General features: G+C 46.8%; 1 protein-coding gene across 1 annotated transcript in view; it reads left to right on the top strand.

The window, feature by feature from the left end:
* The window catches only part of CACNA1E (calcium voltage-gated channel subunit alpha1 E), a 560,326-nt gene that overhangs the window by 155,348 nt on the left and 378,152 nt on the right, over window positions 1–26,826 (top strand). The window contains exon 4 of the mRNA XM_082473793.1: window positions 24,755–25,199. Within this exon, the coding sequence (XP_082329919.1) occupies window positions 24,755–25,199 (445 nt within the window). The remainder of the gene's footprint in view (window positions 1–24,754; window positions 25,200–26,826) is intronic.

Genomic DNA, 26,826 nt, shown 5'->3' with positions numbered 1-26,826 from the left:
AAGACTTTTCATCTGGAGAAGCCTGTCAGACCCCCAAGTGGAGGTGCCATCTGGGCAGCTGGTTGCAGGAGCCAGGAGTTCTGGGGTGAAGTCAAAGGTGGAAGTAGACATTTGGGAGTGTCCGAATATAAATGGCAGTTAAACGCTGTCTCTGTCCTGACCACCTTTTCGGGACCAGTGTCAGTGCTGCCTCTTCCATGAAACCTTCCTTGACCGTCCCGGGCCTTTCCTTTGCCTTCCTGTCATTTCCTTTAAGCTGAAGCCCTTTGTTTGGGTTGCTCGGGGAAGCTGCGGCTTTCGCCTCTGATTCAGATCTCTTGGGGCCTCGCGGGGCCTTGACTGGGTAGGTGGGCCTGGCTCTCCTTGGGGTGAGAGTGCTCACCTTCTACGTGCAGAGGCAGGTGGACCATGTTTCCCAAGGCTCTGTATGGCCGGTGTCGTGGGCCCACCAGACAAGACCCTGTTCTCCTTGTGGTTAGAGCCTAGACCCTCAGGGTCCTCAACACGCATTAGGGTGGATTCAAAACCTCATCAGGAAAGCCAAAGACCAAAGGACACATATCGTATGAGTGTATTTATATGATATACCCAGAATAGGCAATTCATAGAGAGAGGGGCTTCCCTGGTGGCACAGAGGTTAAGAATCTGCCTGCCAATGCAGGGGACACGGATTCGAGCCCTGGTCCGGGAAGGTCCCACATGCTGCGGAGCCCGTGCGCCGCAACTACTGAGCCTGCGCTCTAGAGCCCGTGAACCACAACTACTGAGCCCATGTGCCTAGAGCCCGTGCTCCGCAACAAGAGAAGCCACCGCAATGAGAAGCCCGCGCACCGCAAGGAAGAGTAGCCCCAGCTCGCTGCAACTAGAGAAAGCCCGCAAGCAGGAGCGAAGACCCCAACACAGCCAAAAAACAAATAAATAAGAAAATTAAAATAACAAATCCATAGAGAGAGGAAGCCAATTAGTGGTTGCCAGGGGCTGGGGGTGGAGTGGGGGGGAAGGGGATTGTCCAGAGACTGGTCAACGGGTCCAGAGTTTCCTTTGGAGTGATGAAAAAGTTCTGAACTAGATAGTGCTGATGGTTGCACAACGTTATAAATGTACTAAATACTACTGAACTGTAAACTTTAAAATGGTGAATTTTGTGTTACGTGTATTTTACCACAATGAAAAAAAAATACCAAGGAATGTTGTCAGGGATGACAGTTTCTACAAGCTTCTCATTCTGTTCTCTCTTTTGCAGCCTCTCCCCCCCTTCTACTGGCTCTCTCTACTTGGGGTCAGGGCTGGTGGCCACGGGCACGGCACGGGTATGGGAGAGGTTGGAGGTTTGCGGCTGGGAGCTGGCACGGACCTTCTTCAAAAGGCAGTCTGTCCATTTGTAGGGAGGGGTGGAGGAAGGCAGTGTTGGAATGGCAAAGCAGGGTGGGTTTATTCCCACCTAACCTGGGTCTGGGATGCACATGGGGTGAAACCAGGGCTGGTCACAATGTGAGAACTAACTAAGCTTAGGGAATCACCATGTAGATGGAAACTGAAAAGCCCCTGGAGACCCTGCCTAAAGATCCCTACGTGGTGATCCCTAAGCTTAGCTAGTGGTGAACCAAGCTGTTCCCCACTGGTATTTGGAAATGCCCCGCAGCGGTCAGGACACGGGTGGGGGCTGGGGCTGGGGGCTGAGGGCTGAGGCAGGTGGCCTGGGAGCCAAACTGTATCCTGGAGGAGGGTGTGTGGTAAACTGCTAGCTTATGGAATATCAGGCACCGGCTGAACTATTGGTGCAGGCTGAGTCTGACTCGTGGGTGGAACAGAAAGCTGCTGAATTTGTCTGTCAGAAAGTACCATAGCCCAGGAATCTGCTCAGCTCTTCACATTTCTCTCTGTGTGTGTGTGTGTGCACGCACGTGTGCATGTGTGTGCGTGCGTGCGAGTGTGTGTGCGTGTCTAGTGGAGGGACAGGTGTCTCCTGGTCCAGGGGCTGAGTAAATGATGGAGACCCTCTTATTGACCCTGGGACGATAAGCAGCGATTATTATTCTTAAGAGAATTCTATGGCAGATTAGCAGAGAAAGTGCAAAACACAGGCAGTTTGGTGCTTCCAGAATATGATCTCAGTGACTTTTCAGGCAGCATTAAAGCCTTTTCGGGTTTCATCCAATCTTATCTCCCATGTTTCTCCAACTGGAATCTTTTTCCTGATACTAGGCTAAGCCTTACTAACTTCAACCTCCTCACCTTTGCATATAAGAATCCCTTTGGCCAAATCCTATCCATCCTTCAAGAACAGCTCAAACCTCACCTCCTCCATGAAGCCTTCCTGGTTTCCTCTAGCCCACAGAGATCTTTCTCCTTTTCAGAATTCTTCAAAGGTTTTAAAGTTGTTTTCACTACTTGGTTAAATCAGTTTTTCCCAAGAGAGATATTTCAGAGATGTCACCACTATATGCAGGCACAGAGTGGATGTCTGACCAACATCTGGTGAGTGGAAATTTATGCAATCCTAAAGATCAAGCAATCAGTGTTTAAAAAAGAAGAAAAAAAGCGAGGCAGGTAGAAATGTGTGTGGTCAATGATTAATGAGCCCCCCCAAAGAGAGTGCTTTAGGAACAAGACAGAGCAATACTGTCATTGGCAGCAAATGTGAAATTGTTGCCCTTGGGGAGAAGGAAGGCTGCCCTTAATTAATGGGTAGCTGGAAAAAGAAAAGACAGCGGCAAGAGAGGCTGAGATGGGGAGCAGGCTGAGAAAGCTTAGAGTGAAGATACTGTGTGATGTTAGCAATTTTGAAATGTTACATTTAGCAATGAGTAATAGATGACTGATCTAGTGGAAAATGCAGGGTTGGTTCTTTAGGAAGGTAAAAATGGGGTCTGTGAAGTGATAAGGAAATTAACTGTGGGTAGCTATATTGGAAGATATAATGTCAGTTTGTTTACCAATCTCAATGTTGTCTGTGACTATGAATGGATTTGCTCTGTGGAGTGCTGGAGCCTTAAACAGCCCTAGGTGTCGTTTACACATTCCGCACGCTTCCATGCTGAAGTGTGGTGCATCAGTTAAACACAGGATGTGGGGGTAGGCTGCCTGGGCTTAAATCCTGGCTCAATTACTTACCACTTATGGTACTTTAGGAATGCTACTGAACCTCTCTGTGCCTCAGTTTTTCTCATCTGTAAAATGGGGTTAATAATTGCACCTCCCTTATAGTGCTGTGAGGATTCAATGAGGTGTAATTTACGTAAAGCATTCAGGAGTGTCTAGCATGTTGCAGGAGCCAATATACTGTTAGTTATCATTACCATCAGTTGTCAGGGTCTTCAAGGCTTTGAGGATGGGACTGACGGAAGAGCTGGTGTTCTTTCCTGATGAGGCAGTGAGAAGTCATGGACCAATGTGTACTCACCTGGCCTCAAAGGCTCTGAAAGCCCCGATATTTCAAATATTTGCAAAAATGTTTGCAACATTCAAAAGGTGAATACCAAGAACCTCATCCTGGGCTTATGGGTTTGAGGGGCTGGTGCTGTTTGTGTGACTGTCTGTCACCACGTGTCACCGGTGGGATGGATGCCTGCACCTGGGGACAGGAGGAAAGGTAGAGATTGGCTGCTGGTCTCCAGACAGGACAGGATTGGCTGCAGATTGGCTGCTGGTCTCCAGACAGGACCCTTAGGGATGCCATGAGGGTGTGATGCAGTGGATTCTCTGGGCCAAAGACTGTTGTCTCAGGTGACTGCAGATCCCTGACCAGTCCAGCGTGTGGTGGGTGTTTAGTGGAAGAGAGGGAAGAGTGGTAGGGGCGTCCTTTGGGCCTTTAGTGCCAGCCTGACCTGGGTTCAAATCGGGGTTGGCTTATCACCACTTATGTGACTTTAGGAAGCGACTTAACTTCTCTGAGCCTTGGAACACGGGAGGAATATCTAAGATAATGTATATAGAGAGTCTGGCACATAGTAAGACTAAGTGTTAATTCCCTTTTCCTTGGTTCCATCATCTGTGAAATGTAGATTAAAAAAATCTTGTGAGGCTTTTTATCATAATTATAGATAAATAGTTATTCATTCGTTCAACAGATATTTTTTTTTTAGTGTTGACTGAATGTCAGATGCTGCCCTAAGGGCTTAGGGCATATCAGTGAATAAAACAGCAAAGATACTGGCCCTTTGGTAGTTTAAATTTTAGCAAGGGAAGATAGACAGTTAACTAACATACATGAATAAAGTTTCTAGTGTGTAAAAAGATGTTAAGTGCTGTGGAAAAAAAGCAAAAACAAAAGTAGGATCAGGGAGCTTGGGAGTGCTGGGTGGGGGCCAGTGTGTATATTAAATAAGATGGCCAAGACAGGTCTCTTATTGACAAGGTGGTGTTTGAGCAAAGACTTGAAGAAGAAGATGAGGAACTTAATCATGATGATGTTTAGGGGAAGAGCATTCCATGCAGAAGAAACAGTAAGTGCAAATGCTGTGGGGCTGTGCCTGGCATGTTGCAAGAACAGCACAGAGGCCAGTGTGGCTAGAACAGAGTAAAAGAAGAAAAGAAGGAGACGAAGTCAGGGAGTAACAGGGAAACCAGCCCGCGTAGGGCTTTGCTGCCATTGGTGGGGGTGGGGCTTTGGCTTTTACTCTAAGTGAAATGAGGATATATTGCAGGATGTTGAGCAGAGAGGAATGGTGTGATCTGCTTATTTAAGAGAATTACACTGCACACTGGCTACTGTGTCCAAAGTTGACTGAGAGAGGCAAGGATGGAAACAAGGAGACCAGTTAGAAGGTTACTGCTGTACCCTTCTGCTGTAACCTACTGCTGTCCAGGTGAGAGATGATGGTGGCTTGAACTACGGTGGTAGCAGTGGTTGGTAAGAAGCAACTAGATCTTCTTATATTCTGGAAGGTAGAGTCAGTAGAAGTCACTGATGATTGGATGTGAGGACTAAGAGGAAGATAGGAATTAAGGACAGTCTGAGTAACTAGGAGGATGGAACTGCCATCAGTTCAGAAGAATGTGGAACAGGTTTGGATGGGAAAAATTATGAGTTCACGTTTGGTCATGTTGAATTTGAGCTGTGTATTAAATATCCAAGTGGAGAAGTCATGTAAACAGCTGGCTACGTTCATTAGAAGTTTGGGAGAGAGATCTAGGCTGAGATATAAATTTGGGAGTTGACAATATATAGATGGTAATAATTAAAGCCATGAGACTGGATGAGGTCCCCAAGGGAGAGAGTGTAGACATACAAGAGAAGAGGACCAAGGACCAAGTTTTAGGGCCTCCAACTTTAAAAGAACCAACAGAAGAAGTTGAGGGGAAGTGAATCATGAGGTAGAAGGAAAACCAAGGGAGTGTGCTGTAATGGGAGCCAAATGAAGAAAGGGTTTCAAGGAGGAAGGAGTGATCAACTGTGTCAAATAATGTGATGGGTCAAGTATAGTAGTTATCTATTGTGTAACAGATCCCTCCAAAACTTAGTAGCTTAAAAAACACAAATGTTTATTATCTCATAAAGTTTCTGAGGGTCAGGAATCTGGGAGTGGCTAAGCTGAGTGGTTCTGACTCAAGATGTCTTGCAAGGTTACCATCAAGCTGTTAGCTGGGGCTGCCGTCATCTCAAGGCTCGACTGGGGCTGGAGAATCCTACTCCAGGCTCACACTTACAGTTCTTAGCAGTCCTCAGTTCCTCACTGGCTGTTGGCCAAACAACTCATTTCCTCACCATGTGGGCTTTTCTGTAGGCTGTCTGAGTGGCCTCATGGTATGGCAGCAGCTTCTCGCAGAGCAAGTGATCCAAGGGAGAGAGAGAGAGCAAGCAAGAGAGCACCCAAGATGGTAGTCATAGCCTTTTATAACCTAATTTTGGAATGTCATACCGTCACCTCTGGATGCTCTTGGTCACACAGACCAAACATGGCACAATGTGCAGGAGATGACACAAGGTGTGAATACCAGGAGGTGGGGGACATCATGGAAGCTGGCTACCACATCAAGTATGACAAGAAGAACTGATCATTGGATTCAGCAATGTGGAGGTCATTGGTGACCTTAACAAAAGCCACAAAGAGAAATGTTTGATTACAGATGGTATAAGAAAGGATGGGAGGAGAGGAACTAAGACAATCAGTATACAACTCTTTTGAAGAGTTTGCTGAAGAGGGAAGCAAAGAAATGGGGTAACAGCTGGTGAAGAAAGTGTTTTTTATAAGGTGAGAGAGATAGCACTATGTTTGTATGTTGATGGGAATAGTCCAACAGAGAGTGAAAAATTGTTGATGTATTATAGAAGAGAAAGAATTACTGGAGCATTGCCCTTGAGTAGGAGAGAGAGATAAGAGCTTGTGTCAAGAAAGAGTGGACTTTAGCTAGAAGCATGCTGGGTTCAGGAAGACAAACCACATGGTAGGTGGGCAGATATGGTTATGGGAGTTTGTGGAGTTGTCTTTTTTTTTTTTAATTTAATTTAATTTATTTATTTTTATACAGCAGGTTCTTATTAGTTATCTATTTTATACATGTTAGTGTATATATGTCAATCCCAATCTTCCAATTCATCCCACCATGTGGAGTTGTCTTCTGATCATTCCTTTTTCTTCAGTGAAGTGGGAAGCAAGGTCATCAGCTAGGCTGGCTAGATGGTATATATTTTTAAAAATTGTGGCTTTGATACCTTTGATGACTTTGATGATGGTGGGTAACTATGGCTGCAGTTAAGGCACCTTCCTCACGATTCCTTTTGCTTGTGGTCAAAAGGTAGAACTTATGTTCTCATAACTTGTCCAGATGGTGGGGCATCTGCAAAGTCACGGTACTCTTTGCAAATTAACATAGAAACAAAGGTCTATTTAACTCCAAATAAATAGTTTATGCTAAAACAGATAAAATCACCTACACATTCTTACATAGACAAGAGGTACCAGATCTCAAGATTTTAAGAAAAAAATTACAGGGAAGAAATATTAATATTGAGGAAATTCTTTTCATTAACTAATTTTTTTTTCTGGGAATCAGGAGAAGACTGGAGTCTCTTTATTTCAGGAGTAGAACATATCTGGTCAGCCTGCAGCCTGGTTGGAAAATCTCTGTAGTCAAGCTAGCGAGTGACTGGCTGGGACTTCTAGGGTAGTTCAGAGCCCTGAAGATAGTCAGGCTTTCTGTTTCAAGATGAGGGAATTAGAGAGCTGACCAAATAGACTGCAAAATGAAAAAGCACAGGGACTTGCTGGAGTTCTCAGAATGTGTCTGAAAGAAGCAGGAGCATCAACTAACCCCCACGCCCCCGCCCCAAGCTCCCAGCAGGGCTTACTTTATCAAATCCTCTCCTCTTATTAGATCTCACTGGAATAAATAGTGGTTAGGACTCTGCCTTGGACCCCTAAGCAGCCCAGCCTCTGGCCTGGGCCAAGTGACTTGGTCTTCTCTTGAGTCCACTAGGAAGGCTCTAGGAAGAGAGAGGACAGTGAGAGAAGCTTTTGAAGGGACCACACCTGTGATGCTTAGAATCCAGTTTTAAGACCTGGCAGCCCTCCCTCTACCTTCTCCTCGTCCTCTTTGCCCCCTGCCTGGCTCCTCAGCCCTGCGACCTCCATGTGCAGACCTGAGCATGAGGTCAGTCCTTGCTCCTTTTGTCCTGTAGGCAATTCCCATGGGCGCTCTCCTGATTCCCCCAAAGCCCTCATCCCATTGGCTGGGGCAGAAAGTAACCTTGGAGATCCTGGATGCTCTCCTAGCAACCGTGCCAGAGCTGGTGGCCACCTCATTTTTGCAGACAGATGCTCCTGTAAGAGGAACAAATCAATTAGCTAGCCTGATGCTAATGTACTAATGCCACCTTGTCAAGCTGGTACATGTCTCAGCGGAGCTGCCTCTTCCTTCTATCCCTGCTCTGGCGCTCAGTTTTCCATTGTTGCATCAACCCCCGGCTTCTGGAAGGCTCCACGGACCACAGGATTCCTGCAGTGGGCTGATTCTTGACCTCTGTCTATTCTGAAGTCAGTTGTAAAATGAAACTGCTGCCATCTCAACATCTGTGAAGACCACAGGCCCTACTCAGATGCTTCAGCTGACAGAGGGCAGCTTAATTCCCATTTCTCATGCAGTCTTTGGAGTGTGAGGAACAGCTACTCTTTTCCTTCCTATTTCCTGAAAAATAGGACAAAGGTGTGCTGAAACTTTAAATTAGATGATAATAACAACAACATTTTCCTCCATAAGCTTAATAGCTTAGAAAGTGCTTTCTCACATTTTATCTTATTTAATCCTCATAATAAGTCTATTGGAGGCCAGGACAATTATCTCCATTTTACAGGTGAGAAAACTCAGGCCGAAAGAGGCTGCTGACTTGCTCAATGACATTAAGCTGGTAAATGACAAAGCTAGGAATAGAGGAAGGAGAAGATAAAAGGCCAGTAAAAGGTGATTCAAAGCAAAGGTAAACCCTGGAGGAAACCCTCCTGGCAGCTGGAGCCAGGCGGCTTGGAGAGTGCTTTCTCTCCACAGACCTCGCTGAAGGAGACTGGGGCTCCTAGAGCACCAGTACCTCTGTGCCTCCCCCACGCCCCACCTGGATCACCTTTCACTGTGTCAGCTTTTCATTCTCTCTCATTTTCAGGAAGATGTCTTAGCAGCACTGCTGGACCTACTCTAGTATGTTTCTAAGGGGTTTCACTTCATCACGCAAAACCAAGTACCTCTTTGAAATCTGTAGCCCCATCTTTAAAGATCAGCCTTTTAGCTTGATCAAAGGGCAAAAAGCAATGGAGAACCAACTAGAAACGAATCCCTTCCTCCCCTCCACATGGTCCTGCTGTGCAAAAACAGCACTTCAGAAATTCTGTCTACACCAAGAGGACATAAATATTAGGAGAACCTCCTCTGCAGATTCTAGGTGAACCTTGATCCTTCAGTGAGCCCCCTCAGCCCACCTCCCAAATCCCTTAAAGATTTGTCCTCATATTGTGACCTTTCTGCCCTTCTGAAGTTGTGGGAGCTGACTCTTCCTGAAATAACCTGAATCAAAAAGTAATGGCTTTTTGAAGAGTTACAATTAGCTTTTCACTGGGAAGAAAGATCGAAGAGATGTATTTTTAAAGGAAAAGAAGTGGAAAAAGAAAAGAGGTGGAAAAAGCAAAAAGAAGCAACTGAAAAATCTTGTGGTCCTCTGAGCCAATGGAGAAAATTCTGAATTATTTTAGTGGAGAGCTCTTCCAACAGGAGACACATTGATTTCTGGCTTCTCTTCATTGTTTTTTGTTTTTTGTTTATTATTTATTTATTTATTTATTTATTTGGCTGTGTTGGGTCTTCGTTTCTGTGCGAGGGCTTTCTCTAGTTGCGGCAAGCGGGGGCCACTCTTCATCGCGGTGCGCGGGCCTCTCACTGTCGCGGCCTCTCTTGTTGCGGAGCACAGGCTCCAGACGCGCAGGCTCAGTAGTTGTGGCGCATGGGCCCAGTTGCTCCGTGGCATGTGGGATCTTCCCGGACCAGGGCTCGAACCCGTGTCCCCTGCATTGGCAGGCGGACTCTCAACCACTGCGCCACCAGGGAAGCCCTGTTCATTGTTTTTATGGCTGATTATATCCTCTTTTTCTAGATTGTCAGCATTGGATAGAGGTGAATGAATTACTCTTCCTCACAGTTTATTGATTTCTGTGTTGATACACATCGATTTCAGCTCAGAATAAGAGAGAGGATCCTAACAGAGCTGTCTGAAATTGGAAGAGTTGCCTTGGGAGCAGTGAGATCCCTGTCAATACAGGTGTTCAAATATAGGCTGAGTGACTGTGCAGGGAATATTTAGGGCCGTCTCAAGTGATGACTGGGAGGGTAGCTTGGGTAATCCTTAATGTCCTCTGTCTCGTGTTCAACATTAAAACCCTGGATGACAATCGCTTTAGGTAGAGCCTGCATCTCGACCAGGACAATGTTTCCCACGTGGTGGTATGCTAGAGGATTTTCACTGGTGAAGAATTTACTATTAAAAACAGGAAAAATATAAAACGGGATACCACTCCATTCCTATTAGAATGGCCAAAATCCAGAACACTGACAACACCAAATGCTGGCGAGGGTGTGGAGCAATAGAAACTCTTATTCACTGCTGATAGGAATACAAAATGGTACAGCCACTTTGGAAGATAGTTTGGCAGTTTCTTGCAAAACTAAACATACTATGTGAGCCAACCATCATGCTCACTGGTATTTACCCAAAGGAGTTGAAAACTTATCTCCATATAGAAACCTGCACACAGAAGTTTCTAGCAGCTTTATTCGTAATTGCCAGAACCCGGAAGCAAGATGTCCTACAGTGGGTGAACTGATAAACTGGAACATCAGACAATGGGATGTTATTCAGTACTAGAAAGAAATGAACTATCAAGGCATGAAGAGGCATGGAGGAAGCTTAAATGCACGTTACTAAGTGAAAGAAGCCAGTCTGAAAAGGCTACATACTATATGATTCCAACTATGCGACATTCTGGAAAAGGCAAAACTATGGCGACAGTAAAAAGATCCATGGTTGCCAGCGGTCAAAAGGGTAAGAAGGGATGAATAGGCAGAGCACAGAGGATTTTTAAGGCAGCGAAAATACTCTTATGATACTATAATGCTGGATACCTGTCATTATACATTTTGTCCAAACCTATAGAATGCAGGACAACTAGAATAAATCCTAATGTAAACTCTAGACTTCAGGTGATAATGATGCATCAGTGTAGGTTCATCAGTAGTGACAAACGTACCGCTCTGGTGGGGAATGTTGACAATGGGGGAGGCGGTGCATATGTGAGGGCGGGAGGTACATAGGAACTCTCTGTGCCTTCCTCTCAATTTTGCTTTGAACCTAAAACTGCTCTAAAAATTAAAGTCTTTTTAAAAAACTGAAAAAAAAGTAAAAATAGAATCAGCACATCAAATCAAGATTTTATGGATATCATTGCCTAGGATGAAGCAAAGACAATCAATGCCATGGTAACCCACATTAAGATTACACAAATTACAGGTGGGGTCCTAAGACATGACCTTGAACATTTAAAACCTTCATTGCTGAATTTCAGCTCTAACTAGTCCAAAGGGTGAATTGGACAGATGATCCGGATAAATAATACAGAATCATATGTATAGTATTTCTATGCTATATCTCAGTGCTCTTTTCAAGGGTACATTGTGACACGGATTTGAATTTGCACAGCCACAAAACTCAGAAATGGTTTTCATTATTTCTAGAACCTTATTTGCTTTCTGAATCTCCAGTCACTTTAATGGAGAACAACTTGAATTTTTCAAAGTCATGTTTTTCCTTGGTTCTAGCCAGAGATTTTCTAGTTAACTCAAGATTTATCATTCTTTTGATTAAATATAGAGTTAACTAATATTCTGTCTCCTACCCCTTCTTTCCTGGAGCTTACATGGCCTGACATTGGCGTGGGGTATGTGGCCTGCGGGGCTGGCTGCAGACTGGCCGTGACTGGAGTGTAGATGTCCTCTGGTGGGCGGGCACTGGTGTCACTGCATTAGCTGTTGGAGCCTCTGCGTGCCCTGCCATGCCTCTAGTCTCCTGTCTCTTCCTTGCCCGAACCTTGAGGCGCCTTCAGGACGGTGGCAAGATTCCTCCACTCCTCTCTGTGGGCAGGAGTGTGTGCTGAAGATGGGAAATCTTCAGAGAGTCTCCTGCACCACTCGGAGGACACACGAGCTTTAGGGGTGGGCTGGGGCCATCCCAGGCCCTCCCTCTGCCTCTCCCCAATCCTGCCTTGCCTCTACTTTTCCTTGTGGCACGTTGAGCTCCTATTGATCAGGGAACTTCTACTGGCTGTCTCTGCCCAGGGTTCCAGAGAGGAAGCAGGCACACTTACAGTATTATTGCTCTAACAGCTTCCAACTAGTATAGTCTCCTCGTCTCTTCCCCTGCTCCCTAGAGTCTATTCTCAATACCAGCCAAGTAGGATAGTATCACAGCTCTGCTTAAGACCGTCCGATGCTTCCCATTTCACTCAGAGCAAAAGCAAAGTCCCTCCACGTTACCTCTCTGAGTTTATCTCTTGCTATTCCTGCTCTAGCCACACTGGTCTCCTTCCTGCTCCTGGAATGTTCTAGGCCTGCTCCCTCTTTAGGGCCTTTGCACTGCCTTTTCTGTCTCTTCGGAGATCTGAATTGCTCACTCTTTTCCTTCCTTCAAGTTTGCTCAAATGTCACCTCTCCCAGGAGGCCTACCCTGACCAGGCTATTGAAATTGCAGCCCACCCCAACTCTCCCCACCCTGCACATGGCCCTCTCTTACCTAAGGTACAGTTCCCAGCTTAAATAAATATCCTGTCCTCCAAGCAGCCTCCCTGACTCCCCAGTGCCCTCTGTGGACTCCCAAAGCATGTTATTCTTTTTCTCATGTAAGCACTTACCATAGTGTTGTGTCAGAATCTATTTACTGGTCTGTTTTTATCCCTGATGCCTAGCCCAATGCTTGGCACGTACTAGGTGCTCATTATACATGTGTGGAAGAAATAAATGATTGGATGGATGAATGAATGACTCAGTTCATTAAAAAAAAAAGATTGTTGCAATAACTAGAAGGCTTGTAAAGCCTTCAGCCTGGTGCCTGGCTCAAAAAGAGGGAATTTATAATTTGTATGATAAGGGAGGGCTTCTTGCCATGGAACTTCTGTATTGTCTAGAATTCAACTAGTCCCAGAGAAAATGGCACTGATTTTTATACCGGAGAACTGTATAAAAATATCAGACTAAAATGTTTGGAAAATGTGCGTTGGATGGAAGGGGCAGTGCCACGTTTCTACGGCATCAAGTCTTTCTTACACACAACTAGCAGAGGCCCCTCTTCTTGCCTCACCTCCTGTTATCACTGACTGGCTGTCAAGCAGCCCAGCTCCCTGCAACACTGGCACCTGAGAATGTGCTAATGTATTTAAGTGATTTTCATTTTACCTCTAAGAGCCTGCTGCTGGGGGAACTCAAGTTTAAGGTGGGAAAAAGAGGTAGAAGAAAGGCAGGATAGACTATCTTGGAGCATGCGTCTGATTACTAGATGGTCCAGCCTTTCTAGTGCTTCCCAATTTTGTATAATTATATTTTTTCCAGTATAGGTAACTATATGAGATGTTTCTTATACATAATTTTTCAAGTGAAAAAATCTTTTTTTTTCAGACCAGTTTTAATTTTTGGATTGAAAAGTAAGGTTGCCATAATCATAGTGGATTTTTTTTGGACAAAATTATGGTGAAGACAGGAATTTGGCAACAGCCAGAGGGCAGTATAAGGACCCTGGCAGCCGGAGGATGGGGGTATAAGGTGGCAAGAGAGAGCCTAGGGACCAGGAAAGGAGGTGGGAAGATCCCAAGACTCATTTTGTCCATTTTTTCCTTGTTTCGTCCCAGAGCAGAGCTGTCACTTGATTTTTGTCAGGTGATGACACGATCACAACTGATGACTCACTCCCTCTTTTCCACACCTCTGGACAGTCCCAGAGCCTGCTCTGTGATGATCCTGCCTGGTGCTGCCTGGGGAGGCCTGGGACATTTCTGCCAAGAGTGTGCTCTGCCCCCGTGCCATGCTGTGCTTACTTAGAAAGTGCCACTGCCCATAGCTCTGCTTCTTCTGCACAGTCCTGTGTAAAGACATAGAGCCAGACCTGGGTGAGGGGCCAGGGAGAATCTGGCACAAACATGCATGAAACTTAACAACCCACTGCACATACATGTATATGCAGTCACTGAAACATGCAGATGGCCTAGGGACAGGACCACTTGAGGTCTCCTCCAGTTGCAAAGTACAGCTTCCCAGAGAGACACTGAGGGAGGAATCTGATATTGAAGTCCAGATTCAGTGTTTACTAGTGATGTGACCTTGGGTGAGTTTCCATTATTAAATGAGAATAGTAATAATTCTTACCTTATAGGATGGTTAATAAACGTGCATTTCTGGCTCTGCATAAGTGTTCAATAAGTAAAAGTTATTGTCATAAAACCTTATTACTGTTGTATTATTACTGTCATTAGAGCCAGGGCAATGCAGTGGATGACGGCAGGGCATTTGGAGACAGTCAGACATGGGTTAGAGGCCGTACCACTTAATGACTCTGTAACCCTAACCTTGTGGTATTACATAACCCTTTGAAGTCTCAGTTTTCTCACTTGTAAAACCGAGTTAATCATAAGAGTTGTTTCATAAGATTTTTTCAAAAATTAAATGAAATCTTAAAGGATCTATTGCATGAATGGCCCTTAATACAATATCTAGCATAAAATAAAAATCCAATAAATATTAACCATTGTATTTACTGATGATGATAATGATGACAGTGTCTGCTAGGACCACTAAATATTTTTATACTACACTTAATTGCAATAAGTCCTTTCCATGTAATTCAGTTCCCTTCCCCACCTAAAACTTACTGCTTGCTCAGTTGAATTTAACTTTATTCAGTTTAAGTTGAGTCATTTCCCCATTATACCAGGGAATCTTAGAATTAGAATCTCACTCTCAAGAATTTTATGCAAGACTGAAGTCCCAGTGTCTGCGTATAAAAGATGAACCACAACCAGAAAACATGTAGAGGAGCATGAGGTGACGTTTGCCCTGCTGTGACCAAAACAATTCAGTGGTTTTGCAGGCTCGTGGAATAGTTAACGTCTTATCATTGTACAGGTGGTTATGGGGCTTCTACAGTTAGTAAGCTTTAGGATGCAAGTGACAGAAAAATCTAACTCAAACGCGTGGGCTGCAGCCATCAGGCAGGAGCTGTGGTGCCTCATCTTGCTAGTGGTCTAGAGGTGGATGGCTTCCAGGCTGACAGAATCTGGTGACTCCATTCTTGCGGCCCGCCCTCCTCCATGTGGCAGCTTTGTCCTCAGTTTGGCAGTGAGGTGGTGGCAGCAGTTCCATGGTTCACATCTGTGTAGGACACCGTCCAGAGGCAATTCCGTTAAAAGCTTTCCTTAAAAGCCGGGAGAATTCTCTCCACAGTCCCAGTAAGCTTGACTTCTTCCTTCATCGGCCTTTAGTGAGTCACGTGCCCTACCCTTAACTAGTCACTGGCAAAGGGTTAGGGTTACCTTGACTGGCATAGACTAACTAGAACCCACCCTGGTGCTGGAGCCCATTGCCCAGATTGAATAGAGACTGCATGAGGGTGGGGCATGGAAGGATCTGGAAGATTAACCGTAATGCCCACTACAGTTTTTCTTTTTAGCCTGTTGCCGATGTGCAGGCACTTTCAGCGTGGCTGTAATTGTTGGTCTAATCTGACAAGTGCTCTGTGTTCTAGTGCATAACTCCAGGGGCCACCAGTCTGAGCTGCACACCTGGTTTTGCCGACATTGTGCATTGTGCGTATGTATTGAGCATAAAATGCTTCAGGTCATGTTATCCCTGGAAATGCAAATTTTGTTCTCAATGAATTCTTTGGCTTAAAAAACAAGTTAATTATAATATCATTATTAATAATTATGTGCGAAAATATACAATAAATGACCGGAAGGAAAAAAGCATAAATGAAGAGTGAGAGAGCGCAGAGATGAGGGTGGGATGAAGGAAAGAGTGTAAAAGCTCTCAGAGGCCAGATACGCTTGGAAGGCATCAGTTCATCCTTCTATTTCCGTCAGCGCCTAAGCATCCAGCTCAGAAGCCATGACTTTCCACTTGCTGGCAGGCTTCACTGCCACTTCCCATGTGTCTGATCACAGCTGAGTCGGTGGCCGGACAAAGGCTGGGTTCTGAGACAGGTCTGACGTCGGGGGGCCTGACCCCTGGGACGGGCCCGCACTGGTAGACAGGTGGGGCAGAGCTCAGCATCTGGAAGGGACGGCCACCACCACAGGGGCTCACAGCAGGCCAAAATGCAAGGCCTTGAGGGCTGTAGGCTTGTCCTTCTTCCTGGGGCCACACTGTGGAAGCCTTGAATGCAGACTCGGGGCTCTGCGCTTATTTCTCTGGGTCGGTGGTGATTCAGACCGGCTCTCTCAGTGCAAACCATGCTCCCTGCTTAAATCCGCAGAGTGAGGGGCTGCTCCTGGGCTAGTGCCTCTGAGAGCCTGTAACGGAATCAGAATCCTGCTCAGAGAGGAGATGCCATTTGGCTGCACAAATAGTGCTGACTCCCACCCCAAACTCTGCTGTGGCAGTAACTTATTCCTCTTTTTTTTTTTTTTTTTACTTATTCCTCTTTGAAAGACAGCTTCCAGGGAAATCAGCTCAAGTCATCTTGGTCTCTGTGGGCAGGAGGGATATTATTAGGCACTAGCTGGAGACCCCCAGTGCTCCTGGGATTGACACTTGACAAGTATTTGATGGAAACAAGGGTACTGGAGGGGTTTTTGCTCACTGTGGATTCAGCTGTCCAAGCCTGATGCTGCAGTGATTTGGCCACATACCTTTCAGGGAATACGTGTGGTCTCCTGGAAGCCCCCCAGCCCTTCTCTACCCCAGGCTAGACAACTGTGGCACCTCAACTCTGTTTCTGCAAGTCCAAGGTGTTGTGGCATTTGCTTTCTTTCCAGCTGTCATCATAACTGACTCCTTCCAGATCCTATCCAAAGAACAGTATTCTGTCCTTAGATTTCTACTTCCCTTAAAATCTTCAGAAAATGTATGCATTCCTTTTTAGCTTTGCGTGCCTGTCTGTTTATGTCTGGGTGCCTTAGGGAAGTAGAAGGAGTGACAGAAGTAACAAACCCTGGAAAAGTCACAAATGCTCAAGGAATTTCAAGATACTCTTGTGGAAGTAATTTTTGGTCTACATTCCAAAGTAGTTGTGTTAAAAAAAAAAGTAAGAAAAAAAAATTGCCTGTACTGGGCCTAACCCCTTGGGTTTCTTTCTGGATTCTTTCTATGGTACCTAAAGAATTTTCAGTGCCTTTATCACTCCCCAACACATAGTAGCTGCTCAATAAATGTTTGTTGAATGAATCTATGGGCATTTCTGCACAGGAGTGTATTAAGTCTCCCCTCCCATGTTAAAGCATCTCCCTTCCCTCCTCCAAGTCAGGCAGGTCCTGTAGAGATTGTAAGCAGTTCTTAAAGCAGAACAGTAAAGGCGAATATTCAAGCAGATTGGAAAGTTGCAAGCAAAAGCCCCTTAAACCCACTCCTACCCACTCAAATGTAGTTGTAAGGATCTCTGCATAAGCCAGCTCTTTAAGAGGACTAATTTACCACAATAGCAAAATTATGGTATGGGAAATTGCAGAGTATCTTTCTTTCTCCCTACGTTCGTTCCCTCCTCTTCCCCCACCCCCGTTCCTTCCTTTTATAAATCTTTATTGAATGCTTACAGGGCTGGGTGTTGGGGATACAGCGGTGGATAAAGTCATTGTGGCCTCTGCCTTCATGTAGCTTGAAGGCCAGCGTGTGTGTGAGGGGGGTGGTCATTCATCAAAGGACTGTAAAGGTAGGTGTGTCTGTGGTATGAGCCCGCTGCATAATTGATTAGGACCCACCAACCCTTTGCACTGTTGAGGTCTTGTTTTCCAAATCATCAGGATCCTTTGGTGAATTGACTGTCACACCACTTAGGGTTTCTCCTTTTTCTTTTGTGTAAAATATATCTGTTTATCTCTCTCTGTGCACATTATGATGTGGCTAATTTTCAGCAGTTGATGAATACTTCATTGGATTGGCCAATATTCCATGTATTTGACATATTTGTGAGTATTTGCATTTCGATTCGCTTGTGTGGTTATGTCACAATGCAAATAGCACTAGTGTGATGCAGACGATCAATACTGGTTTTCTCCTCCCTGTCCTTGGCACTCAGGTAGACAGCATTTCTGCTGTTCTTCAGTTAAGGAGGGCCAGGAGACAGTTCTGGCTAATGGAAGAGGGGAGAAGTGCTATCCATCGCTTCCAGGTCTGGCCTCAAGACCTTTTGCAATGTCCCCCAAGTGCTTTTTCTTTGTCTTTGTCTTTGTCTCCAGGCTGGAGAGAAAAAGTCTAGTGGAGGACTCTAAGGCTCTAGGCTCAGGTGTTAGCTGCCTGTTTTTGTAAATAAAGTTTTATTGAAACAGCCACATTCATTTGCCTATGTATCATCTATGGCTGCTTTTACACTACAAAGGCAGCAGTGAGTATTTGCAGCTGCAACTCACGACCTGCCAAGCCTAAAATATTTACTTTCCAGCCCTTTAAGAAAAAAATGCCATCCTTAGGGGATGACAGAGCCCCTGAGTGAGATAAATCTGGGTCCCAGAATGACATCGTGGAGCAGAGTCTCTCTTTTTCATCTTCTAGGCCAACTCGCATTATTAGACTATGACATGAGAGAGAAAGAAACCTTTACTGTATTAAACCACAGACATTTTGGCGTTGTTACCAGCATTACTTACTCTAATAAAATGTCATTTGCATAATGAAAAATGAGAGCTAACATTTATTGGGCATTTCTCCCAGGTACTGTTCTACGTGTTTATATATTCAGTTCTCAAACCCACCTTATGAAGTATCTACTCTTAGTGACATTTTAAAAATGAGGAAATGAAAGACTATGTCATTTGCCCAGGGATTCATTTGGTCAGAGGGGAGCTGGGATTCATACCCAGGCAGCTTGGCTTCAGCATGCTAACTCCTAGCCTCTCTTCTTTGCTCCATATTTACATAATTCACATCTCCAAGTTCTTTCCCAGGGGCTATCTTATTTGATTCTCACCACAGACTTCTGTAAGACAGGTTATATTATTATCCATGACAATGTATTATATAATTATAGGATATATTTATTATTAAATGTTGTGTAATGTAACATAAATTATATAATGATTATCATTATCATTGTTCAGGAGAGGAAACTGACCTAGAAAGGTGACTTGCCAAAGCTTGCTTGACTAGCAAATGGCAGAACTATATCCCGAGCCCCGAGCTGCTGACACCAAATCAAGGCTCTTTTGCCTCCTTCACTCCAGCAGACGTAGCGATCACTCCACGTTTGAAGTCGTGTGTTTTCCTTGGGTCTTGGTTTCCATTCAAAATGCACCAGCTGTCAAAGCTGTTGGACATTAGCCCATCCTTGAACAGTCACCATAACAACACAGACATATGGAGAGGGATGTGGGAGGGGCAAAAACTGACGCCAATCGAGGGGAGAATGGAGTTTTGCAGGGAGTGTGGGTGGGTCAAGGAACTCATCTTGGATGTTTTTTGGTACCTTCACTTCATGATGTAGATTGAAAATGGGTGAAAGGAACACTGTCCTACCTACGGGGCCTTTAACCTCCTAATTCATTACTTCTTACCAACTCAGCACAACGTCTCAGGACTATAGGCTGCTTTTAAGACACTGTTTCTCAAGACATGATTCCTGGGGGTGGAGGGGGTAGGGTGATGCTTATTAAAATGGCAGATTCCTGAGCCCACCAAAGATCTATTGCATGAGAATCTCTGGAGGGAGGTCCCAGGAATCTTCTATTGTAAAACCAGCAATGGAGATGATTCTGAGGTTCACTAGAGCCTGAGAACCACAGCCTTGGGAGGTTACAGCAAATAAACTAACCCAGCTTTCACTCCTCCTTTGTAGTCAGGTAGCAAGCTGGCTCAGATAAGAATCCCTAGATGAATATTTATCACTATACCAGGAATGTTCCTCTCTGAGCCGGTGGGTGAAGATGAAGAGTAGGGTTATTCCTTGCCTTTTCTTTCACTGGGCAGGAAGCCCATTAATTGTGTCAGTTCTCTTCTCTAGAGCATCATTTTGAGAAAAGAACTCAGAACGGTATCTCAGTTGTGTAGTATCTTATTTTTAAAAGTGTTCTCCTCTTGTGATTGTTCATTTCTTACAGTTGGGATGGGGACCTTTCTGCCCTCTTCCTGCCCAGGGCAGACAAAGGGCACAGGGCTGGGATATATCAGGTCCAGCTCAGGCACATATGTGTGCCCACCACTCACCTTTTACTGCCTATCAGTCCCATTTCTTTTTTTTTTTTTTAGTGCTTTTTTTTAAAAAATTAATTAATTAATTAATTAATTAATTAATTGTTTTGGCTGTGTTGGGTCTTCGTTTCTGTGTGAGGGCTTTCTCTAGTTGTGGCAAGCGGGGGCCACTCTTCATCGCGGTGCGCGGGCCTCTCACCATCGCGGCCTCTCTTGTTGCGGAGCACAGGCTCCAGACGCGCAGGCTCAGTAGTTGTGGCTCACGGGCCTAGCTGCTCTGCGGCATGTGGGATCGTCCCAGACCAGGGCTCGAACCCGTGTCCCCTGCGTTGGCAGGCAGATTCTCAACCGCTGCGCCACGAGGGAAGCCCTATCAGTCCCATTTCTGTTCACTCTCTCGCAACCCATGCTGCTTGGTGGTGTATTCCATGGTGACTTCTTCCTCCTTGCTGAACTCAAAACTTTCAGGGTATAAAGGCAGTACATTCATAAGAACATTGTGACTTTGTTGACTTCCTAGTGTATCCATTTCTCAGGAGGTGGCTGGAAGATGCACATGTTCTGGAAGAATTAGAAAGTGAGGGGTGAGAGTGGGATGGGCCTGAACCCAATGAGGGGAAGATGCATGTCTTCAACATGGCAGACTCACCTGCTGGGCCTGAGAGGCCAAGGGGATGCATGGACCATTATTACTAAAGCAATCAAAAGTAGATGAATAAAATTAAAACTCTTGACAGGATATAAAGGGAAAGATGGTGCAAAGAACATAATGTTCCTTTGTGGAGGAAGATCTCGACTTCGGCTCTGAGGGGAGAGAGGGGAGAAGGTTTCAGAGGCGGGCCGGAGTGTGACTGCTGACTCTAGCATCTTTGGCAGTGCAGGGTACTTGGGGTACCTTGGGGTGGAAAGGGGAGCCCTTACCTTGCTACCCCATGTGGCCTGACAAGCAAGGGAAGAGTTTTTTTTTTTTTTTATAAATTTATTTATTTATTTATTTATTTATTTATTTATTTATTTATTTTTGGCTGCGTTGGGTCTTCGTGGCTGAGCGCGGGCTTTCTCTAGTTGCGGCGAGCGGGGGCTACCCTTGGTTGTGGTGCGCGGGCTTCTCTCTGTTGCGGAGCACGGCCTCTAGGCGCGCGGGCTTCAGTAGTTGAGGCATGCGGGCTCAGTAGTTGTGGCGCACGGGCCTAGTTGCTCCGCGGCACGTGGGATCCTCCCAGACCAGGGCTCGAACCCGTGTCCCCCGCGCTGGCAGGTGGATTCTTAACCACTGCGCCACCAGGGAAGTCCGAGGGAAGAGTTTTTAATGGAGCTGCTGGATTGCAAATGTGTCACTAAGCCCTCTTCCTCTTCAGGACCCCTATAATTTAAGATCCCATCCCCTGCGCGTTAGCCAAAAAAAAGCAACAAAGAAAAAGAAGAGAGGTAAGTGGAAAGCAACATTAGAGGAATCAGACAGGTGCCCTCGGGGCCTTCATGAGCTCATTCTTAGGTCAGTATCTCAGAGCCGCAGGACCTGTTTTCCTTCCCCTAGGGACTGGGGGTGGGGCTCACAGGACAGCAGCTTTGCCCTCAGGAAGCTTCTTACTTGGTGTGTCCACCCTTGATTCTGTTTTGTGGATCTCCATCCTCTCTTTTTGCCTGCTGCTCTGTAGAACCTGCTCCTATGGGCACAGACTGAGTGACAATGATGGTGTCCAAGAGGTGCACTTGAAAGGGCAAAGTTTACAAAAGTTTATACGTAAAGTTTTATCGGAACACAGTCAAACATTCATTTACATATTGTCTGGTTGCTTTCAGGCTACAGCAGCAGAATTTGAGTATTTGCAACAAAGATTGCATGGCCTGTGAAGTCCAAAATATTTACTATCTGGTCCTTAACAAAGTTTGCCTGTCCCTCTAGATCTAGAGATCTCGCACTGGCTTTAAGTGCTTAGCCCTGAAGTGACATGCGCACTCCACTCACAACTCACTGGGCAGCACGATCACTTGACCCCGCTCAACCATAGGGGGCCGCAAGTGCATCCTATTATGTGCCCAGGAAGGGGATAATCAGACTCTTTGGCCAACAGTACCAGTGACCACCACAGCAATCTACTATGTGTTGAACTCAGTACTAGGGGCTGGATATAGAAAAGATAAGACAAAATCCCTGATCCCATGGAACTCAAGGAATGCCAGAATTTGGGGGCTGGGGGAAATCTAAGTATAGAGTAGATTCAAATGTCCTTCCCTGGAAGATGTAGACTCTGTCTTGTCTAAATTGCCTGAGATGAAAGATGTTTTCTCAGCTTGATGATAGCCAGACCTGGGGACTGGCCAGCTTGGCAGGCAGTGGGAGCGACAGATTCCCCTGATGAACATTTATATCAATAATAGAAGGGTTGTTTAACAGGAATTCTTAAAGGAAAGATGAGATAATTTCATGTTTTGATATTTGTAAAATTGATTCCGTTGAAGCGGGAGCGCTGTGGTGCATATTATTGCTGCTGTAATTTTGGCAAAGATGTGATTCAACTTGGCAGAGTGTCTGGGAAGGGGAAATCCAGGAGGGAGGGTGAGGGTGGGCCAGGAAGCGTAGATAAGGAGCCAGGTCCTGGTGGCCTGGTGGGAGCTGGGAGGGTGGCCCAGGAGCCTCTGCCACAGGGCGACATGAGGAAGAGGAGGCTGCAGGCAACAGAACCTGAGACTGCTTGGGTTTCTGGCGGTGCTGAAGCTTGCGGAGGGAGTGGGAGCAGCTCGGGAGGGGTGCGTGCGTGTGTGTGGTGGAGGAGAGACATTTAAACATTGTAGGAATGAAGGATAAATTTAAAATCCATCAAGCAGAGTTGAGACAGAATGACAACGTGAGGAACATGAATCACTCTTTCTAGGGACCCACCCAACTGCGTGCGGGATTGGAAATTATTTTCTCCTTCTCTCCTCCCTACCAAGCTTGTCCTGGACCCTTTACCTCCCCTGGCCCTGTCCTCTTGACCCAGCTTGGTGGCTGAGTATCTAGCGCTGACCAGCACCTTCCCAGGGCCTCCAGCCCAGTATCCCCGAGATGCTTGCTGGTAGGGCTGGGACGACCAGTCCGGGTGCTAGAAATGCAGGAGGAGACAAATAAGGACGATATCTCCCACCCTCTCTCCAGGGAGGTCAGGGTCTATTTAATGTTCGCATCAGGCTTGATCACCTATGCGCTAAGATCATCCTTCCTTTTTCTTTTCTGCCTGCTTCCTTAGTGTAATGAGGAGGGGCCTGGAGAGGCATCTAGGGATTCTGCTTCATGGGGTAGAAGCAGTGTGATCAATACGGTGGAAAGACTATGAGCTAAATTTGAAACCTGAGCCCCTTCCCAGCTCTGACTTTTATTGCTAGTGTGACCCTGGGCAAGACTGTCTACCTCTTTGGACCTCAGTTCCCTCACCTGTAAAATGATGTGGCTCAACCATTAAGATTCCTGCGCATTTTAATATTCTTTGTTTTTGTGACTTGCGATTTGATAGGCAGTCCAGACTGGGGAAGGTGGGGCAGGGTCTGGAGGGCAGCATTCTGGGAAGGTGCCTCCCCTGGGGGCCCAGCGTAGCCCTCAATTCGTAGTGGGTGCTCACTAAGCCCTGTATGCGTGATTTGGATGCCAGGGCTCCTCCCAGCGTGTAGGGCAAATGGCCCTTCTTGGAGCCAAGGGGGCATGTGTGTGCCACTTGTGTCACTAGGGGCGTGGTTTGGAGCCTGGATGGGGAGGAGGCTGGGAATTCAGGTGTTGGGCTCTTGGCTGGGAAGGAGACAGTAGGTAGAGATCTGGAAAAGGTGCTAAGTTCAGGTTCTCTCAAGTCAGGACTGTCCCCCAGACCTCACACTTGCTATGGGAACTCTTTCTGAATCCTTCAGTTTCCCTAAATCCTCTCTGCGCATGCTCTCCCTTTTGCCTGTACGCCTCTCCCTTTCCTCACCGGGCAAGCTCTGCTTAAACCCGGCCTGAGGGTCCCTTCCTCCACAAAGCCTTCAAGCGGACTGGGGGGCCCCTCCTATGAGCTCACGTAGCAGTCAATCCTAGCGCATCGCGTTGTGCGGTCAAATTCCTGTTCTTCCTCTTTCTCCCACGAGGAGAATGTGGACTACATCCAGCTCATCTTGGCGTGCCCAGCGGCTGGCACGTGGTAAGCCCTCAGTTAATGCTGATTGAATGAGTACACCGTTCAGAGGCAAATCCGGCCACATTCTCCTTGGCACGGAAAAGGAGAACGAGGCTCAAGGGAGCCCGCCGAGGCACCTGATTTCACACATGCTCCCCAGATCCTGCGCGAATGAGCATAAGGAAAGGAGGAAGGAACCCATGTACGGGACCCAGTTCTCCCGAACAGCCTGCCTGTGGCGGTCCTGCAGGAGACAGTGTGAGAGTTAGGGTGGCAGGTGGTGGGTAGGACTTCCCCAGAGGAGTTGCGGAGAGGGTTAGGGGGATTCTTTCACCACAGCGGGCCAGGACAGCCAGGTAGCTGTCGATGTAGGGGCTGAGAAGGACAGCCTTTGGCATTCTCCTCTCCCGATAGCAGCACCCTGAGACATTTATCACAGTTGCATACAGTTATTTCTTTAACGTCTGTCCTCTGCGCTAGACTGAAGTTCATGGGGCAAAAATCAAGTCTACGTTGTTTGACTCTAGACACCCAGCACCTACGTGGTTTGACTCTAGACACCCAGCACCTGGCACACAGCCTGGTCCACAATGGATGCTCCTGAGTTCAACGGTCATTTATTGAGTTCCTACTGTGTGCCAGTTTCTGGGCCAGGCTGGAAGCCTTGCCTTGGAGGACAAAATCATTAACCTCTTTCTCTTCTCTATCTCCCTCGTGCCCACCCCTCCCCTCCCTGCCCTCCCACCCCTTATCTCTCGCCCACCTCCCCCGCGCAGAGCAATGTTCTGTGATGGTGCCCGAGATGCGTGGACTGAGCCCCGGCCGCAGGCTGCCCGAGCCCACCCTCTGCCTGGCTGCGGGCGGGAGCCCTGAGCCCGGGGCCGAGGGCCGCCGCCGCCACCGCCACGTCCTGGCCCTGCCCGAGGAGGAGGCATGGCGGCCCCAGCAGTGCGCCCTGCTCGAGGCCGAAGCCTCCGACGAGGCGGGCATGCTGCCGGCCTCCCCGCGCGCCTCCGCCGCCGGCTTCGACAACTTCTTCCCGGTGCAGGAGGGCGAGGGCCCGGGCCCAGGCTGGGAGGGCGGCTCCAGCCCCTTCCTGCCGGTGAGCCCCGAGGTGATGAAGCGGCGGCGCGGGGGTCTCATCGAGCAGCGCGACATCATCAAGGCCCACGAGGCGCACAAGATGCAGAGCACCCCGCAGGCGCGGCGCAAGGAGTGGGAGTGAGTACCCGGCGGGCGGGACTGGGGAGCGCGGCGTCAGCCCGGCTGGTGGCCGGGGAGGAGCCGAGGGGGCGTGGGGACGGGGTCGGTGGTCCCGCGGGAACGGATGGGCCAGCGAGGCAGATGGATCCATCTCTGCGCCCGCCAAAGAGGGGCTTGACCCTGCCAGGTAGGTCCCTGAGGTCAGACCCGATTGATCTCACCGATCGGCCTTAGGCTGCATGGAAGCTCACTGAGGGCTACAGCTGGTTCATTTGGAGCCCTCCCTCCCCATCCCCCCACGAAGTGCACCTAGTTTACTGAGAGCCTGGGCAGAAAGCACTGGGTTCTGATTCACACCCTGAACTTCCCTGAGAAGAGGAGCTCTATAAACCACGGAGAATCCACCAGAATGGGAAGCATCTATCTCGTTTTTCCCTCCGGAATTGCTGCTTACTCTCCTCTTTCTGGTGTCATCCTTGAGTGAATGATTACTTCTGGGGACAAGTCTTCAGTGGATAGAAGAGATTGACCAAGATTTCCCCCCCCCCCCCCATGACTTTATTTCTGATCTTTTTGTGTAGAGCAAAAGGATCTCCGTTCTGTCTTGGGCCACCTTTACCCTGACTGATGCTTATTGAGGACTGGGATTTTATTCCTAGGAGTCATAAATTAAAGGAAGATAGTATTTCATTTAATTCTCAATCACTCCAGATTTACATCCCACCCAGGGACTTTGTCCTTCGGATGCCAGTGTTTATTCTGCATGTTTGCATGTCCTGTGATCTGTATGTCTTTATCGCTCTTGCCTTAGACTGAGTTGTTAGATGTTAGGCTAGCAACAGGTGTTTTTTGATGGTGCTGGTCATGGTGGAATTTACCTACCTGGTTTTGGTGGACATCCTGTATGGTGCAAATGGGGGTGGATTAACTGATCTCTGGTGGTCTGTTCCTATGGTTGTTAGTTCGTTTATTCAGTGACATGTACCAGGCTCCTGGGATTCAGAGAGGAGTTGGGCACTCAGCACTCAACAAACCTTCTCTCCTGTTGATCATCTTCCAGTGCTGTTAGTTTTTAAAACCTTTCATAGCTCTTTAAGTGCCAGCAACATTCTAAGCACCTTACCTATATTAACTCATGTTACTCCTCATCATTACTATGAGGTAGGTACGATTATTGTCCACATTTAACCAACGAGACACAGGGAAGTTAAGTGACTTTCCCAAGGTCACTCTGATAATTACTGCATTGTTAATGTGGTTTGAGGTTTGTTGGTGATTTGTATCCTGGAAGTCTGGTTCTAGAATCCATGCTTCTAACTATGAAGGCACAGTGCCTTTTATTCTAGTTCTCGGAGTACTTCTTATCTCAACCACCCACTGAGATGCCATGGCAAGAGCACTGGCTTGGGGGTTGAGAGACATGGGGCTAATTCCCAGGGTGACCTTATAGGTGGTAAGTCATCTCATCATGGCTTTGAAAAATGAGTAGGAGAAAGTAGATGACCATTTGAATACGGTACAACTCTGATAGTTGGTAATTCTTCATATTACAGAAGTACTGTATTTTTATGCACCTCTGTCTTGTCTTCTTAAGAGGATGCTGAACAGCTTGAGGGCAGAGACTGTCTTGCACATTCTTCGTGTC

This window comes from Balaenoptera physalus (assembly GCF_965194825.1).
Source record: "Balaenoptera physalus genome assembly, chromosome: 1".
Classification (NCBI taxonomy): domain Eukaryota; kingdom Metazoa; phylum Chordata; class Mammalia; order Artiodactyla; family Balaenopteridae; genus Balaenoptera; species Balaenoptera physalus.
The sequence above is the reverse complement of the archived record's forward strand: the minus strand, read 5'-3'. Positions and strand labels throughout refer to the sequence as shown.